Raw genomic sequence first — 16,659 nt, 5'->3', positions numbered from 1 at the left:
AGAAGAACCAAAACAGAAGGATTTCATGAGTCAAAAATCAAACAGTAACTGCAGAACTATGATGTCTTTTAAAGCTGCAGTGTGCAACTCTTATTTAAAAAAAAATGTTTTTACATGTCTGTTAAATTACTATGTTGTGACAGTTTATGAGACAGATACTCTCCCTGAGCTGCTGTTTCCATCTGAAGAAATGCATCACTCTGACCAAAAACAACCAATCACAACCAAGGGGAGGGTCTTAGTGCTGTCAATCAATGTCATGTACTTGTAAATATGCTAATGGCAGAGAAACACCTTAGTGTTACAGAAAAACCATTTATCCAATGTTATTGTTGGGCATGCCAACTAGCCTTAGCATTCAGTGGCGCCACATGAAGGGTGATTGACAGCGATAAGCCCCGCCTCCTGGCTCTGATTGGTTGTTTCTAGTTACCACTGGGAGAACCCAGAGAAGCTCCTTTTTTCTTTTTTTTTTTTTTTACAGATTATTTGTCTCATAACGTTCTGTCACAGGATAACAGTTTCAACAAATGTGTAGAAAATATTTTTATAAAAGTTACATACAACTTTAAAAGCAGTGAAAAATGGGCAAACAAGGTTTAATTCTGTTAAATTGAGACTATCCTTTGAAACACAAACACTTAAGTTACCAAATCTTTTCTTTATTTGGTACAAGACTGGGATTTTGCTGACAGTAATTGCAAAAATACATTATTCATATACACCTCTAGTAAAAATCACACTATGGAAGACGTATCTAAAAATATACAGTAACAGCAGAATAAAAAACAATTTGCAGGAGGGGGAGAGAGAAGAGGAGGCGGGGGTTTATTTTACATGGTTACTGAGGAATGCTAACGTATAACAGTGATGGGCTTCTCTTCCCTCAGTCTTTTGGTGCCAACATGTGCCCAGAGATTGGATCAGATCGGTTCGGGTCAGAAGAGACAGTTCAAGCACTTGACGGCCTTGCTGCCGTAGTCCAGGCACTCCGGGCCGATGCACTGGCAGCAGGCGTTGTGAAACCAGCGGTACTTTGATCCGCCCATTGACTCACAGTACTGCTTGCACTGACGAATGGAGACGCAGTCGTCAAAGTAAACCACCGTGCACATTTTCTCTGGAAGGAAAGGAAGCAGGTTGAGTCACGGATTCAGCAAAACATGGTTCACAAGAACACATAATTACCTTTAGCCCTCAGTGTTTCTACTTTTACTTAATGGGTTTGCTGTAATTAAGTGAAGCCATGTGTTTTGGGTCTGTGTAATGAGTTAACTGCTGAGCTTTGTGGGAATGCTGTAACTTTATAGCAATGGTTTAAGAGTGAAACGCCAACAAATAGCAGCAAACTAAAACAAAAACATGAAAAAAAAAACAAAGCTCTGCATTATCACAGCTGGTCTAACAGAGTTTCTATAAAAACACTGAAAAACTAGGAGTGGTGGTGTGAACATACACAGAAGTATTTTAATATATAATCCTTTATTTATGCAGGAAAATCTCTTAAGACTCAATACAAGCTACTTAACATTTATCATATCATAACTTAAAAACTTAAAATGGCCGACCTCCTTTTCCTCCAAGTTTGAAAATAAACTGGTATTAAAAATAATTGTAGAAAACCAAAAACTCTGGATCGTTTGTTGACCATGTCTAACATTTTTTGTCATTGATAAATTTGTCACTGATTGGCTGGCTGCCGCAACGCATTCTTTCGTCTGTTTTGATTGGTCTGGGTGAGTGGTGTCCAAACTTTAATTTAAACTACTGGTGTGCCACAAAATTAATTAAACTAAAACTGCAAAAATTTGTTTATTGCAATTATTATTTTTACTTTTACTTTTACCTGCTCAACAATAAACCAATTTAATCAATATATTATTAAAGATTCAAGACATAAAAAGTGAAACTATTAAAGGCATTAACGGTATTAAAGGTAGTTGCCTTATTAAAGGCCACTATTAAAGGCAGTATTTATGATTTGAGGCTGAGGGGCCACAAAAAAAAAAAAATCAGTCCAGGTGTCAAATGGCCCTTGCCCCCTACTTTGGAAAACGAGGCGAGAAGGAACATGCTTTACCGTGAGGATCGATGCCGGTGTGGATGCTGTTCCCGGGCACCGACACGTTCTGCGGCTGGCTATTGAGCGACTCCAGGAAGGAAACCAGGTTCTCGTGGTGCGTGAACTCCTCCGCCACAGGGAAAGACACCACCATCATGTTGATGGGCGCATCGCCCTCCGTCAGGGCGCGGAACAGCGAGGGGATGGGGCGGTGCAGCTCCTCCACGGTGCTCTTGGAGGTGGCAGGAGAGTCGCTGTAGTTCTTGGGGTTACACATCCCTGACAAAGAGACAGACGCGTCAGAGGAAACCTTTCTGCCTCCACAAGCTGTTCTTGTACTTCCATTTGGGTCTCAACTGTTTCCAAGAAAAGTTACATTAGCACAGTTACCTAGCAACCCCAGCAGAGCTCCACCCGTTACCTAGCAACTCCATTGGAACTGGTCAGCTAGTTTTACTACTATATGCACTGTACAGCGGCTCTGAAAAAGACAAGAGTTTTGTTTTTGACTTGCCATCCAGAAACCACTTGCTGCATTCTCACAGGAGGCTCCACTGATGCTTTTCAAAGACGCATGGTTGTATAATTGCGAGTGCTAAAATATTTAATCAGATTAATCGCTCACTAGCTTAACTTTGTAAGCTTTGGACACCCCTGGCCTATCCTAACCTACCCTGGTCAGGGCAGCATTACACTCCCCTTTAAACTCAACAGGGTTGGTTTTGGAAAACCACAGCACTGTCAAAAAAAAAGTCTCATCTCAATTAAGGTCTGTTTAACAGTTCGTTTAATTTCAACACAGAAGCAAGTCCCCACATCCCCAGATACAATCTCCCAACCCTGTGCAACAAGTCCAAGTGAATTACAGCTAATGGGTAAATCATTTAATGGGGGACGGAGTTTGACAGAGGATTTGGATCAGAAACCGATGCTAAAAGCAGAGCCAGAGCAGCTGTTTTAGATAAAACACACTCATGGCTGCTCCACTCCCTCCCTGCGTTTTTTTAAATCCAAGCTCCTCCAACCAGCCTCCTCAATCCCCCTTCCCGCTCCTCTAAACACTCACACTTCAAAGCAGTCGCCGTTTGGCACAGATAACTTGCTGCAAGTGGAAAACGGACAGTGAAAAAGGGAAGAAAACATAAAGGAAGACAATGTATTTGCGCAGAGCGACAACATCTCCTTGGTGGGCTGTAAAAGCCCCGTCCAGGAGGAAAAACAGCGCTCCAACATCTGCGCTGCAGCAGCTGCCGCAGCAGCAGAGCGCGGCACTCAGATCCTTGTTCTTCTTTTCCACATGAAAGCGTTTTAATAAAGCCTCCATGTCAGCAAGCGGAGCAATATCTGTCAGTCAGAGCGGATCTGAGATCTGTGATCTCCAGAGTCAGAGGAGAAATGAATTCTTCTTCTTCTTAAATCATGTCTGTGTCTGCAATCTGATCTTTGAATTTTTTGTGCAAAGTAAGTTAAAGACATCTACAGACATGCCATTAGAAGTGAGTAGATTACCCAAAAGTCGTACTAAAGTAAAAGCAGCACTTTTACTCAAATAATTAAGTAAAAAGTGGCCCTTCAAAACAATGTTTAAAAAGTAGGCCTATTTGGTAAAATGTTTACTCAGATACTGAGTTACTGATCAAATATCAAATATTTAAAAATTACATAATCAGATGGACCAAAATATAAAATTAAGTGGAAATTTGGTATTTGAAGGACGACGGATGGATTTGTCAAAATTTGTGTATTTATAATTTGAATTTATTTTGTCCAGAAGTTGTTTCTCCAGACATTTATTGGCGTGTTCAGTTCTGCTATTGGCAGTTGGTGGTTACCATAGCAACCAGTAACTGACAGTTCCTCCCCTTTTTTTCTGTTGCTGTTGGTAAATGTATGTATTAGGATCAGCTCTATGTTTTCTTTATTAATATTATATTTTAGACACATTTAATCATATACAGTGTTTCATGAGTAATTTTGCTATGTTTCTGATACATTTCTAACTATTTTTATCATTAATGTTGTGCGGTTTAGCTTTGTTTAATTTTACAACCGTTAGCCGCTGCTAACTGCTCATTGGTAGCCATTGTGTTGTAGTTTGTTTAGGGTTAGTTATTGTATTTTATTGAAAGTGTAGGGGCAGAAGCGGATGGAGTGACGTTAACCACCAATCTGATTTCCTCTTTTGTTAGAATAAATTGAGTGAACCCGTCTGTCGTGAATCCACTGAGGCGAACAGCGAATACACGCATCGGCTGCACCTACCAACGCAGTCGCAGCACTCCTCCCACAGGTTTCCCAGACACAGCATGCAGTCTTTGCAGCAGGAGCAGTTTCCATCGGAGGGACGGCACTGGCACAGCTCCTGCAGGGAATGCATGGAAACACGCATGAGAAAAAGAAAACACACACACAAAACATGCTTAGGAACAACATGAAGACCTCAAGATGCATTTCTGCTTCAAAGCAATGAAACTTAAGTACGACGCAGAATTAGGCTAAGAAAAAAACGAAAAATACATAAAATAAATAGTCATAATATGATAAACTCGTAATATGATAATAAAGTTGTAATATTACGATAATAAAGTCGTAATATTAAGATAAAGTCATTACATGAATAACGTCGTATTACTAGAATAAAGTCGGAATATTACGATAATAAAGTCGGAATATTAAGATAAAGTCATAATACTACATGAATAAAGTCGTAATATTACTAGAATAAAGTTATATTGGCAGAATAAAATTCATATAAGCATCATATCATTACCAGTAGCATCCAGCAAGATGTGTTAATAGATTACTTTGTTATTTCTAAAACAAATACCAAAGTGTAACTTCACTCAACAATCTTCAACCCTCTGCAGTTTAGACCACTTTTTCTCATAATATCACAACTTCATTCTGGTCATTTTCGTTATTCTCTTAATTTTTTTTTTTTAACCTGACCCCAACACTCCGTCTTAAGAATGTCTGAGGTGAGATTTAGACATAGAAATAAATAAATGTATATTTGGTGAAAAATGTCAGCTTTAAAATGTTTTTTGATATTTCCAGACTCTGAGGTGCAGAGAGAGGAGGCAGCATGTGGCCAAGCTCTTCAAACAGGAAGCCTGTCATTAAACCAGCAACAGGAAGGACAACCACTGGTTTACTTCCAGTACAGTAACTATTACTGGACTAAAAAAAAAAAAAACAGTGACTTGACTGGGAAAGGATAACATTGTATTAAATCGAGAAATTTTACCTTAAGTGCACAAAGTTAGCGTGTGTGCTTAACTACATATTATTAGCCTACAAAATTCAACTGTGTTATGTTCTCTTGTGTTTATTATAATAATATGACTTTATTCTGGTAATATTTTCATATTACAACTTTATTCTCACAGTATGACTATTTCTATATTATTTTGACTTTATTCTCATTATGATTTTTTTCTCGTAATATAATAAACTTATTTTTGTATTACTGCAACTTTATTCTCATAAAGGTTTTAAAAACCTTTTTGCAATAAATAAAATAAATGTTATGGCTTTATTTTCATAATACAATCACTTTATTCTTAAGAAATTTATAAAATTTACCTTAAATGCACAAAGTAAGCATATGTGCTTCACAACATTAGGCTACAAAATTCAAGTGCATTATGTTCTCAAATCTTAGTTTTGTTTTATTTCTGTCACTTCCTGGAGTATTTTTACTCGGTTGTGATTGGTTCTTTTTTATTGAAGGAACATTCTGATTGAATGAAAACAATCCGTCATTTGCTGGAGGTGTCGTTCATTTACATACGCATTAATTTAAAAACATTAAAAAAAACATGAAGTTTCACACATTTTTGATATGTTTGGTGTTCCATACTTGAGGAGCAGCAATGTTAGGGCAGAGTGTGGCAGACGCAAATTTGGCTATCAAATGTGAGATATAAACGCTCAACACCAGAAATTGTTCATTTACATAAATGTATGCGCTGAGATCCATTTCACTCTGACTGGTGGTAAACAACGGCACAGAAATTAAATTTTTGATAAAAACTGCATTAAAATGCTCATGAAAGCAACAGTAATCTGGATGAGACGTCTGTTATCTATACGAGAACCTGAGACGCAGATGATGGTAAATCAGGAAAACATGAGCAGAAACAGCTTTTCCACAGCAGGTCCTGACACGTTCGCCTTCATGTTTGCTCAGGTCTGTCTTCTCTAAGGCGACGCAGAAGAAAATGAGGCTCAGAGCGACGCATTCAGGACTCTTTTCAGGATTAAGTGCTGTTTATTATGATATTAATCTGACTGCAGTGGAAAATAAAGAAACAAACATGTTTTCTATGTTCTATAAAAGTGTCTCTTCTAAGAGGAATATGTATTCCTTGTTCATTAACAATATACTCATGCATGTAGACGCCTTTCAGCTTACAGTTTATTAAATATATGGATTTTTTTCCTTCATGTGCCGTAGGGATCTCAGCAGTTTACTCTGTTGACTTTATTCTATACTTTGTCATACAACTTTATTCTCGTAGTCTGTCTTTATTCTCATATTATGACTTTATTGTTGTATTATTACAACCTTATGAATATATTATAACAACTATGTTCTCTGAATGGCTTCATTCTTGTATTATTTCAACTTCATTCTGATAATTTGACTTTATTCTAAAACCATCAACATTTTATTGCCATATTTATTGACTTTATTCTCATATTATAATTTTATTCTCTGAATGTCTTGATTATTGTATAATTTTGACTTTATTCCTGTAATGTGACTTTATTCTGTTATTACAACTTTATTGTCATGTTATGATTTTGTTCCCATATTACAACTTTATTCTCAAAATATTTCAAATTTATTCTCGTAATATGACTTCGTTCTAGTGTTATTACAACCTTATTTTCATGTTATTACAACTTTATTCTCAATTTAATGGCTTTATTTTGTATTAATATGACTTTGTTCTCATATTCTGATTTTATTCTCTTATTACAAATTTATCATAATATAATCACTTTATTCTGTTTTATTCAGCTTTATTCTCTGAATAAGTTGATTGTTGTATTATTTTGACTTTATCATAATACGATTTCCCTATGATTATTACAACTTTATTTACACATTATTACAACTATTCTAGTACATCTTTATTCTCATTATTACAACTATTCTGGTAACATTATGACTTTTTTCTTGTAAATAAGTTTAACAAATTCAAAAATTGTAGTCAAGAGCTAATACTGTATTGTACTTTGTATATACTGTATATATAAAAAAACAATATCACACAGAGAAGTTTTCCATTTAAAGTGACGAAGCCTGAAAAAGTTGGCGGTGTGAACACATTTGTGACCGACAGATTAAAATCCGTTTATTAGCTCTGCAGCTGCAGTCCTTCATGAGGCAACAGCTCCTGAGTTTTGCTCCGTTTTACCTCATTAGTCACATCGCATTAATGTAACCTGTTAAACCCAGAAACTCAACAACAGAGGTGCAGATGGCGAGATTTTCATGACTCATACAGCCACAAAAGCCACTTTGAAACGTCCATTTAAACTTTCAGGCTAAGTCACATGTATGTTAAATACAACAGAAATAAATCTTAAATTAAAGGTAGGTGATGAATTGGACTAAACAAGCGGCCTGTTTTGTAGGCTAATGAGAAGAAAAAGTTTCCAGTTTGAGACGCAGCGCTTCTAGAAACTTCTACAGGAATCAGAACAAACGTCATTTCACTTCGGAGTGGTTCAGCTTTGAAGGAGACAAAAGTAAAACCTTGTTGGTGGGATTAAACGGCTCCCTCCCGACTCGGAGCAGGGAGCACATTCCTCCACGTCAAGGTCACGACAATAATGGGGGAGGAACGGGAGGAGAGAGGGGGGCAAGAAAACACCTGGAGAGCAGAGCGGAGCAGAAAGTTCCCCCCTAACTTTCCTCCTGCCTTTCTCTGTCGTTTTGTTTTGCTCTCCTTTCCTTTCCATGTTTTTTCTCAGCACAGCTTCCCTCTCATCCTTTCAGGAACCGTCTCCTCCGTGTAAACACCCTCAGCGATGATAAAAGACTCAGAAATGACTCAGCAGCGAGGGATTTTAAAAAAAAAACACACACAGCTCGCATAATCACTGGCTCTCTGCTTCTAAACCTCCGATCAAGACCCAATCCCTCCGCTAATTATACCTCTTGAAGGTGGCGTTGTAAAAAATAAAACTACACAGCACGCAAAGCCACGTTTTATTAACCAGAAATGCTCCCCATTTTCTAAGAAAAACGAGACATTGAGGTGCTGCTAACAGGCTAGCTTAGAGCTTTAGCCATCAGGATAAAGTTAACAAGCAACTTCGCAAACAAATAAAATAAATAAAAACAAACCCAACGTGTATATTTATAGAAAAAGTGTTTTTATTTTGAAAAGAGTCAAGTGAAAACTAAGTACGCCCCCTGCTGCTTCTGTTGGCGTTAAGAGGAAAATACTAGCTAAGTGCTGCTAATTAAATACATCTGTAAAAAATTTAGTTATGTCAGTTTGAAGCATAAAAAGATGTGTTAAAATCATTCCTAAATTTGAATCTGGGAATAACGAGACCAAAAAAAATAAAATAAAAAATAAAATAAATTTAAAGCGCTCATCAAGATCTGAACCCTTTGCTAATTAAAGGTGGCGTAAGATATAAAACTACATACACAGCACACAAAGCCACGTTTTATTAATCAGAAATACTCATTTTCTAAAAATTGAGACATAGAAGCATTAGAAATGCATTCAAGCTTAGGGCTTTAACCATTTATCACACCAACATTAACAAGAAGCAACTCTGCTACAAAGCTAAGCCTAAATAACAGAAACAAAAACAATGCTAAGCTGTTCATTTATAGAAAAAAAAATGTGGTCCCAATGGACCCCAACGCATCCACTAGAGTTAAGAGGAGAGTACTAAGTGCTGCTAATCAAATCAATCAGGAAAAAAAGGAGTTTTGTCAGTTTGAAGCATTAGAAGGTAAAAGCATTTCTAAATTTGGATTTGGGAATCATGTCACACCAAAAGAACCAAAAACAACATTTAAAGTTCTGATCAAGACCTGATCCATTCGCTAATTATACTTAAGGTGGCATTGTAAAAACATAAAATAAAACTACACAGCGCAAAAAAACATTTCATTAATCAGAAATATTCCTTATTTTTCTAAAAAAATTAGAAATGGAGGCACTGCTAACACATCAGCCTAGTGTTAGCAAGAAGCAACTTCTCTAGCAAATAATGGAAATAAAGATAACAAAGGTGTTTATTTTTATTTTTAAAAAGTGTTCTCGATTTTAAATAGAGCCATGTGAAAAACCGTTTCATCTGTTTGCAGCCATTTTCATGTGCACATTTGTTTACACTGGACCATCCACTGTGAAAAAATTTAAAGTGACAAGACGCCCTAAAAGTAACTTAAAGTAGTCAGAAGTATCCAGACTAAAATTTGATTATCTAAGAATGACTGTGCAAAACATTTTACCTATCCTAACCTGCACAACAAAGCGTAATAGGTCACCTTTTGGGGGTTAAATACTTTTTTTCACACCATATTTCTGAAACCTTCACCATGTACAATAGCCATGGCAGCCATGTTGGATTTTAAACCAGGGAAAGTTGGGCGACTTTTCTAACTTGGAACGTAGAAATATTGACTCGTCTGTCGTCCTAAGTGCCATCCTGAGTTGAATTTATTTTTAAATTTGCAGGTTGTAACTTTAGGTTGAATATGTGTAGCTTGGATGATAACCATTTGAAAAATGAGCGAACAAGCTAGTCGGCACAAGCGGCGGTTGTTACCGTCCAACAGCAATTTCCATGCAGAGACAGATGAGGTTATCTTAAAAAGCTCTTATTTGGCTTCTCTTGCTCTCAAGTGGAAACCCAGCCATCAGTCAAAGCGCAGCCGCTGCAGAGAGCGGCGCGTTGGAAAGTGAACGTGCGTCTTCCTGAACGACTGTCAGAGGGCGAAATGCTTTGAAACCTGCTGCCCCACCCCACAACCCTGCTCAAGTTCCTAAAAGTACAACACACACACACACACACACACACACACCTCCTGCTGACCTCCTCCAACCTCCCACCCTCGGGGGTTTTAGAGAATCCAGACAAATGAGTGCAGGTGGCAGCAGAGCGTGAAAAGCGAACTCCAGACAGCAGATCCAACTAATCACAAGCAACTCGGACCATCCAGAGCCTCTGCAGGCGGAGAAGTTTCTCCTTCACACACAGGCCGTCACTCTTGTCTCTGACAGCTCGCAAGTTAGTGTCAGCGAGGTCGCAAGAGCTGCAGAGCTCGTTACGATCATTGGAAAGAAGTCAACTGGAAGACTTCTTTCCAATGAAAGAAGTCCGCACAATCGGATGCTGTTTTCGCATCCGATTGTGTGGTAGATTCGGTTCAAAAATTGCAACATTTGTAACCAAACTCTTGTAAAAACCAGTTACCCTCCTCGCCCGTAGGGGCGCTGCATCAAGAGCCACTAAAGGAAACAAAACGAAAACCTCAGAAGAAGACATGAGCGCAACTCCCTGCTTCACAAAATGTAAACGAAAATGCAGAACAGTCAGTTTTTTGTGGTAGTTGGATTTCTTTTTTGTCTAATGTAAAAGACAACAAGCCTTTTCTCTCGCTAGCGCTAGGCTAGCCTGTTTGTCTTAGTTGCATTTACCCAGAATGCCCTGTGCTGCAGTCCACTTCCTGTTTTTGGAGCGGTCTCCGGTCTGCTGGACGTTCAAACTCAGACCGATGTTTTTAGGCGAACCAAAGTTCGCTTTTTTGGTCTTCATCACAGTTTGATTGCACATCGCATCTTCCCAAACAAACCAGACTTTCTGGACAAACGGCCCAGAGTTTTATGGGTGCATTCACACCAGTTGTGTTCTGTTCGGTTTAATCTAATTCTAGTTTGTTTGTGTAGAAAGTCCGGTTCGTTTGGGGAGGTGTGAATGCACAATCAAACTGCGATGTAGACCAAAAAAAAAAAAAAAAAGAACTCTAGTCACCTAAAAACCTCTTTCTTCGTTCGGTTGAAGTGAACTTTGATGGGGTTTAAATGCATATGTGGATGCAAGTGGACCGGAGACCACTCCAAAAGAAGGAAGTGGACAACAGTGTAAGGCATTCTGGGAAAATACAAGCAGAACAAATGCGATGCCAAAGCTAGCAGGAGAAATGGCTCAGGTCGCTAAAATCTGACTTTACTCCATTTTGTTTACATTTCCTGAAGAAGGAAGCTGCTTTCAGAGCCTTCTTTAGAGCTTTTCTTTTCCTTCAGTGGTTCCTGTTGCATAAATTAGTTGCAGATTATTTCAGTCATCGATTAATTGCTATTAATCTGATTAATCATTTCACCCTATATAAAAAAAAATCCTTTTTTCAGCAAATGAGCTTTTTCTCAGTCTATATACTCCAGTTATTGATTAATCGATTATTAAATTAGTTGACAATTATTTCAATAATTGATTAATCGTGATTAATCGTTACAGCCTTGTATACAATTTTCCTCTGGCATCAGACAGGATGATGTTAGAAAAGGGAAATTTTCCATGATTCAGAGGAACAAGCAGGACTTTAATTTAAAAAGCAGTTCAGGTGGAGTTCAGACATCTAAGCATTTCTGCTCCAACCCGACTTCCCTCCATCTTATCCGAGGAAGTGAGCTGCATTCCTGACTGCAGACGGCAGCTGAAGCTTCTTCTTGGCTCACACACCGTTCACGTCGACAGAATCAAAAATCCTGGCTGCGTTTTGCCGCTTTTATCTGCTCAGAAGATCGGCACTGATTGCATCATTCGGCCGAGATCCCAACCCCACAATCATCCCTCCGTTTCCCTCGCGATCTGTGGCCAGGATTTAAGGCTTCACCTGAATGAGGCACTTGCTGACGTCGCTGGCGCAGAGGGCTTTGTTGCAGCCGGAGGTCAGCGAGAGTCCGGCCAGGAGGAAGAGCAGCGCTGCCGTGGCGGGGAGGATCAGCTGAGCGGACCTCATCCTGACGGTCTCACCAGCGCGGGACGGGAAAACGCCTTGAAGCACAAAGAGCATCAGCAACAACGTTTTTATTCAGATTTTGATTCCACAGCAGTCAAAAAAAAAAATTGAAAAACTTTCATTAAGTTTGAAGAAATCAAATTTAAAACCGACACGATTAATCGATTACCGAATTAGTAATCAATTAATTGTTAATTGGCATATATGGGCTCAAAAAAGGCAATTTGGTGGGAAACAAAAAGATTAACTGAGATTAATCATCTATTTAAAATTCTCAACTAATTTAGCAATCAAATAACTTAACTGGAGTATAAAGACTCAACAAAAGGCAGGACGTTTTACAGATGGCTGAAACGATTAATCGTGATTAATCAATTAAAATAATCGTCAACTAATTTAGTAATCAATTAACCATTAACTGGACTATACAGACTTCAAAAATAGGCCACCAGCTAAAGGAACAATCCATTCAGAGCAGAAAACTGTACAAAAATAAACACATTTCACATTTAAGATAAAAACAAATTGATTTATCTGTAAATCTGTTTTACCCAAAACACTTTAAGAGGTACTTTTAACTCCTGTTAAGCATCTTTTCCTATCCAGTTATCACTTTACCACATTACTGAAAGTATTTTTTGTTGTTATGTTATTGCATTTTAGGCAAGAAATTTTTAGTTTTTCTGATTTAAAAATGTAACTGAATTCTTTGTTTATTTGCATATTTTAATGTGTTTTTAATGTTGCATAAAAAAGCTTAAGTGGTTAAATGGAAAAATATATTTTTCTTTTCATCTTTGTTTAAACTGGTGACTTAAATTCTTACAATAACGGCCTGATTAATCAATTAATCGTTAGAATAACTGAATTATAAAAACCTTCAGCTGCAGCTCCAGTTCTTTACGTTTTATTAGCCAAAGTTACTAAAAGTCGTTGTAGGAGGTCAAAGAGGTCGCAGATCCCTGATCTGGGTTTTATGCAGCGATGCACCAATTACAGTTTTCTGATCGATTACCGATTTTTAAAAAGCCTGACCTGCAGCTCCTGCAGCTGTGAGAAGCCGACTCTCCACCCACGTCAAAAAGTCCAGCAAATAGTGTGAATGGTTAGTGCTGCGTTTGTGCGGTTTTGGTTTCTGAGATATTAAAAATAATTTTTTAGGTCATCCAGAGTTCACCATCCACCCCTATATTGCTAAAAAAAAAACTAAGGTGGGCTAGCTCGTTAGTGCAGGTTTGTGCCGTTTAAACTGTCGTTTGTGCAGCTTTCCCTTGTGAGATATTAAAAGTTATAATTTTGACCGATGACGTCACCAGCCTCCCCAAATTTGCTCCAAACATCAACATTTTTGCTTTACCGCTGTTACGTCGCCGCCACCAACTGGATAATATTATACAAATGACTAAATCTGATTTTACCTTATTTGGTGCTTTCAGAGTTTAAGATTCAGCCGATCACATTCACCCAATTAGGGTGAATTTTACTATAACTGTACTGATTATGCCACAATTTATACTGTAATCCCTTTTCTACAAAAATATAGCAATCTCAATTGCATAAAAACGACACGGAAAACAAGACTTACGTGACGGGAATGTGCTGGAAGACAATCAACGAAGAACTAAAACAGGAAGTACAGCCTGCAGCAGGTGAAATTAATTGTCCCCTAATTGGGTGAATGTGATTGGCTGAATCTTCAACTCTGAAAGCACCAAATAAGGTAAAATCAGATTTAATCATTTGTATAACATAATCCTTGGGTGACATTGTGGTCCACATTATATTCAAGTTGGTGGCGGCGACGTAAGAGCGGTAACGCAAAACTGTTGACGTTTGGAGCAAAATGGGGGCGGCTGGTGACGTCATCGGCCAAAATTATAACTTTTAATATCTCAAAAACGAAAGTTGCACATACGAAAATTTTAACGCCACAAACCCCCACAAACGGAGCTCTAACCATTCAGACGATTTGATGGATTTTTTGACGAGGGTGGGGTGTCAGCTTCACACAGCTCTGACCTGCCGATTTTGCAGAGGAAGATTGTCTTCACATGTAAGAATCACAGATTCCCAAAATTAATTAAGATTTATTGCTGCAACCTCAGTTTTGTGGGAAAGAGGCTTAAAGTTGGGCATCAGGAATCCTGGCTGCAGTAGGAGAAACAACAAAATATGACGAAAGTTCTCTGCCAAATATTTAACCTTTTAGGCAAAATCAATCAAGGAGGCTCAAAGTGCTTCACATCATAAAAACAGAAAAATAAAAAGTAATAAAACCATCACACAGTCACCAGAAAGAAAAAAAAAACATTAGATTTTGTCGAGTGTCATCATCGAAATCGTCAAAGTTCCAGTGATTGTTGTTCAAAAACAACTCAGAGTTTCAGCTGCTGCACTGTGAAGCACGGCGGTGGCAGCATCATACTGTGGGGATGTTTTCCATTAGCAATCGTTTGAACAATATATCTGGAACACCACCGGTTTAGGTCAGAGCGTCTTCACGAAGTAGAATGGTCTAGTCAAAGCTCGACAGAGAATCTGGCTGAGTTTAAAGTTGATAACTCTGCTGTGCTGAAATCAAAACATGCCACTTTTTAAAAAATATTTTAAATTTACTTTTCGATTACTCACTACTTCCTGTTGATCTATGACAGAAAACCAAAAGTTAAATGGATTAAAGTTACATGAAATCATTTGAATCAAGTATCTGGAACACCAAAGGTTTGCGTCAAAGCGTCTTCACAAGGTAGAATGGCCCAGTCAAAGTTCAACAGGAAATCTGGCTGAGCTTAAATTCACAAAAAACAAGTCATTTTTGTTTTTCAGATTCTCCAAAACATGAAACATTAAAAAAAAAACTTTAAAACTTTGCATTGATTTGTCAGAAAAACAAAAATGGATTAAAGTTACATGAAATCATTTGAATCAGGAATCTAAAACAGCTGGTTTAAGTCAAAGCGTCTTCAGGAGTTAGAATGGTCTAGTCAAAGTATGATAGGCTGAGCGTAAGTTCACAAGAACAGATTTGTTTTAAGATTATTCCCTACTTTGCGTTGATGTGTCGCAGAAAAACCAAAGTTAAATGGATTAAAGTTGGCGGACGTAAACAGAAACATTTTATTCCAGTTGCTTCTGAAATGCTCAGTTTTTTCAGGTCGAAACTCTTTTCTCTCTGCGCCGCTAACCGGACTTTAAATGTGAAAAGGTGGAGCAGCGGGAGCTGATTGTCCTGTAAATTTGGAGGAAATCACTGCTAAACTCTGATTTCTGTAGATGGAGAGAGAAGAAAAGGCCCGCAGTCTCATCTCATTCAAAGCCAACGCTGCTTTTTTTTTTCTTTTTAAGGAATAACAATATGCGCAACACATCTGGCAACATCAGCTGCCTGCATCCATTTTCTGACTGTGCGTGTGTGTGTGCGTGTGTTGCACTTTCACACACACACTCCACTCTGTTTTTTTACATACATCGTCTCCACTTCACATGACGAAGAGAAAACATGTGAGGGACATTAGCTCCCTCATTCCTGAGCGCCTTTCTGGTTTTTCTTCTCCTCCTCTCTCTCTTTTTCTCTCCCTCTCTCTCTCTTTTTTAAGTTTCACTCGCACGCAAGCGCAGCAGTACCGATTAAAAAGGTGTTTAAACTCACCTGAACGCAGTCGATAAGCTTCCAGGTTGGGTTTTTAGTAAGAGGCGGAGGTGGTTTTCTCTTTGAACTCCTCCGGGATGGTGATCCGCCGCCGCTCCGGTGTCCACTGTGTCCAGAGGGCGTCAGTCTCTCCGCAGCACAAAGCGGCAGGCAGTCGGGCGCCTTAAAGGCACACGCTCCATTTTCAAAGCGAAGCCTCAGCGGAGAGAAAACACCGGCGCCCGAGGTCAAACAGATCCCAAATCAGCGCACCGAGACTCGGATTCAGAGCAGAGCGGATCAAGAAGAAGAAGGAAAAAAAAAAAAAAAACGTGCGTAAAAGCGCTGCGTAAATCCAACACGTGAGCGGGCTGGCTCAGGTTGCGTTTTGTATCTTCTTCTCTTCCCAGTTTGCGGGTCCTTTGTCTCCTCTCCTGTCGGCGGCGCGTTGGGTGCGCCTCGTCAGGTGAGGAAGCCGATCGGGCGCCCCGCTGGGCGGCTTGTTCATAGGGCGATGCGCCGCTGCAGCTCCACAGGTGTTCAGCTGCAGCGGGAAACTGCAGCTTCAAACTGATAACAACACGACGTGACAAGAAAAACACACAAAACACCTCCTAAAGTAATGTTTTGTGTTGTTGTTGTCTAAATGGACACATGGTATAGATTTAGACAAAAATAAAATAAAATCACTTTTAAAACAAAATTATTTATGATCAGCGTAACCAAAAATTGTGCTGAAGTAACAATAGCCACTACTTTAACATATTTACTCGAGTAAAAGTAGAAAGTAGTCCAACAAGTTACTCGAGTAAGAGGGGGGAAAAAGTATTTGGTAAAAAGCTACTCAAGTGCGTAACTGATCAAATTATCAATCATTTAATATTTAAAAATTACATCAGACGGACCAAAATATAAAGTGGAAATTTTGGTATATTTAGGATGAAAATGACAATAATTCATATA

General features: G+C 38.6%; 1 protein-coding gene across 3 annotated transcripts; it reads right to left on the bottom strand.

Annotated features, from left to right (window-relative positions):
• Window positions 1-641: 641 nt before the first annotated feature.
• Window positions 642-15,977, bottom strand: twsg1a (twisted gastrulation BMP signaling modulator 1a). 3 transcript variants are annotated; one of them, XM_007564188.2, is made up of 5 exons: window positions 15,718-15,977; window positions 11,943-12,103; window positions 4,325-4,424; window positions 2,081-2,341; window positions 642-1,120 (listed from the first exon to the last, which is right to left on the bottom strand). In XM_007564188.2, the coding sequence occupies exons 2-5, from the start codon at window positions 12,066-12,068 to the stop codon at window positions 939-941; spliced, it is 669 nt and encodes a 222-aa protein (XP_007564250.1). In that variant the 5' UTR covers window positions 12,069-12,103; window positions 15,718-15,977; the 3' UTR covers window positions 642-938. The 3 variants fall into 3 exon arrangements, with proteins under 3 accessions (XP_007564250.1, XP_007564249.1, XP_007564251.1); XM_007564187.2 differs by lacking the exon at window positions 15,718-15,977 and adding an exon at window positions 13,654-13,750; XM_007564189.2 differs by lacking the exon at window positions 15,718-15,977 and adding an exon at window positions 13,487-13,590.
• Between the last annotated feature and the right edge of the window lie 682 nt (window positions 15,978-16,659).

Source organism: Poecilia formosa, unplaced genomic scaffold (assembly GCF_000485575.1).
Source record: "Poecilia formosa unplaced genomic scaffold, Poecilia_formosa-5.1.2 Scaffold156, whole genome shotgun sequence".
Taxonomy (NCBI): Eukaryota; Metazoa; Chordata; class Actinopteri; order Cyprinodontiformes; family Poeciliidae; genus Poecilia; species Poecilia formosa.
This window is presented reverse-complemented; position numbering and strand designations above follow the sequence as displayed.

Coding starts and splice junctions, on each gene's coding strand:
- twsg1a (XM_007564188.2), bottom strand. CDS start 12,068: ATGAGGTCCGCTCAGCTGATCCTCCCCGCCACGGCAGCGCTGCTCTTC. Junction 4,425..11,942: donor TCAGCAAGTGCCTCATTCAG/GTGAAGCCTTAA, acceptor CATTCCCTGCAG/GAGCTGTGCCAGTGCCGTCC. Junction 1,121..2,080: donor CACCGGCATCGATCCTCACG/GTAAAGCATGTT, acceptor CTTTCCTTCCAG/AGAAAATGTGCACGGTGGTT.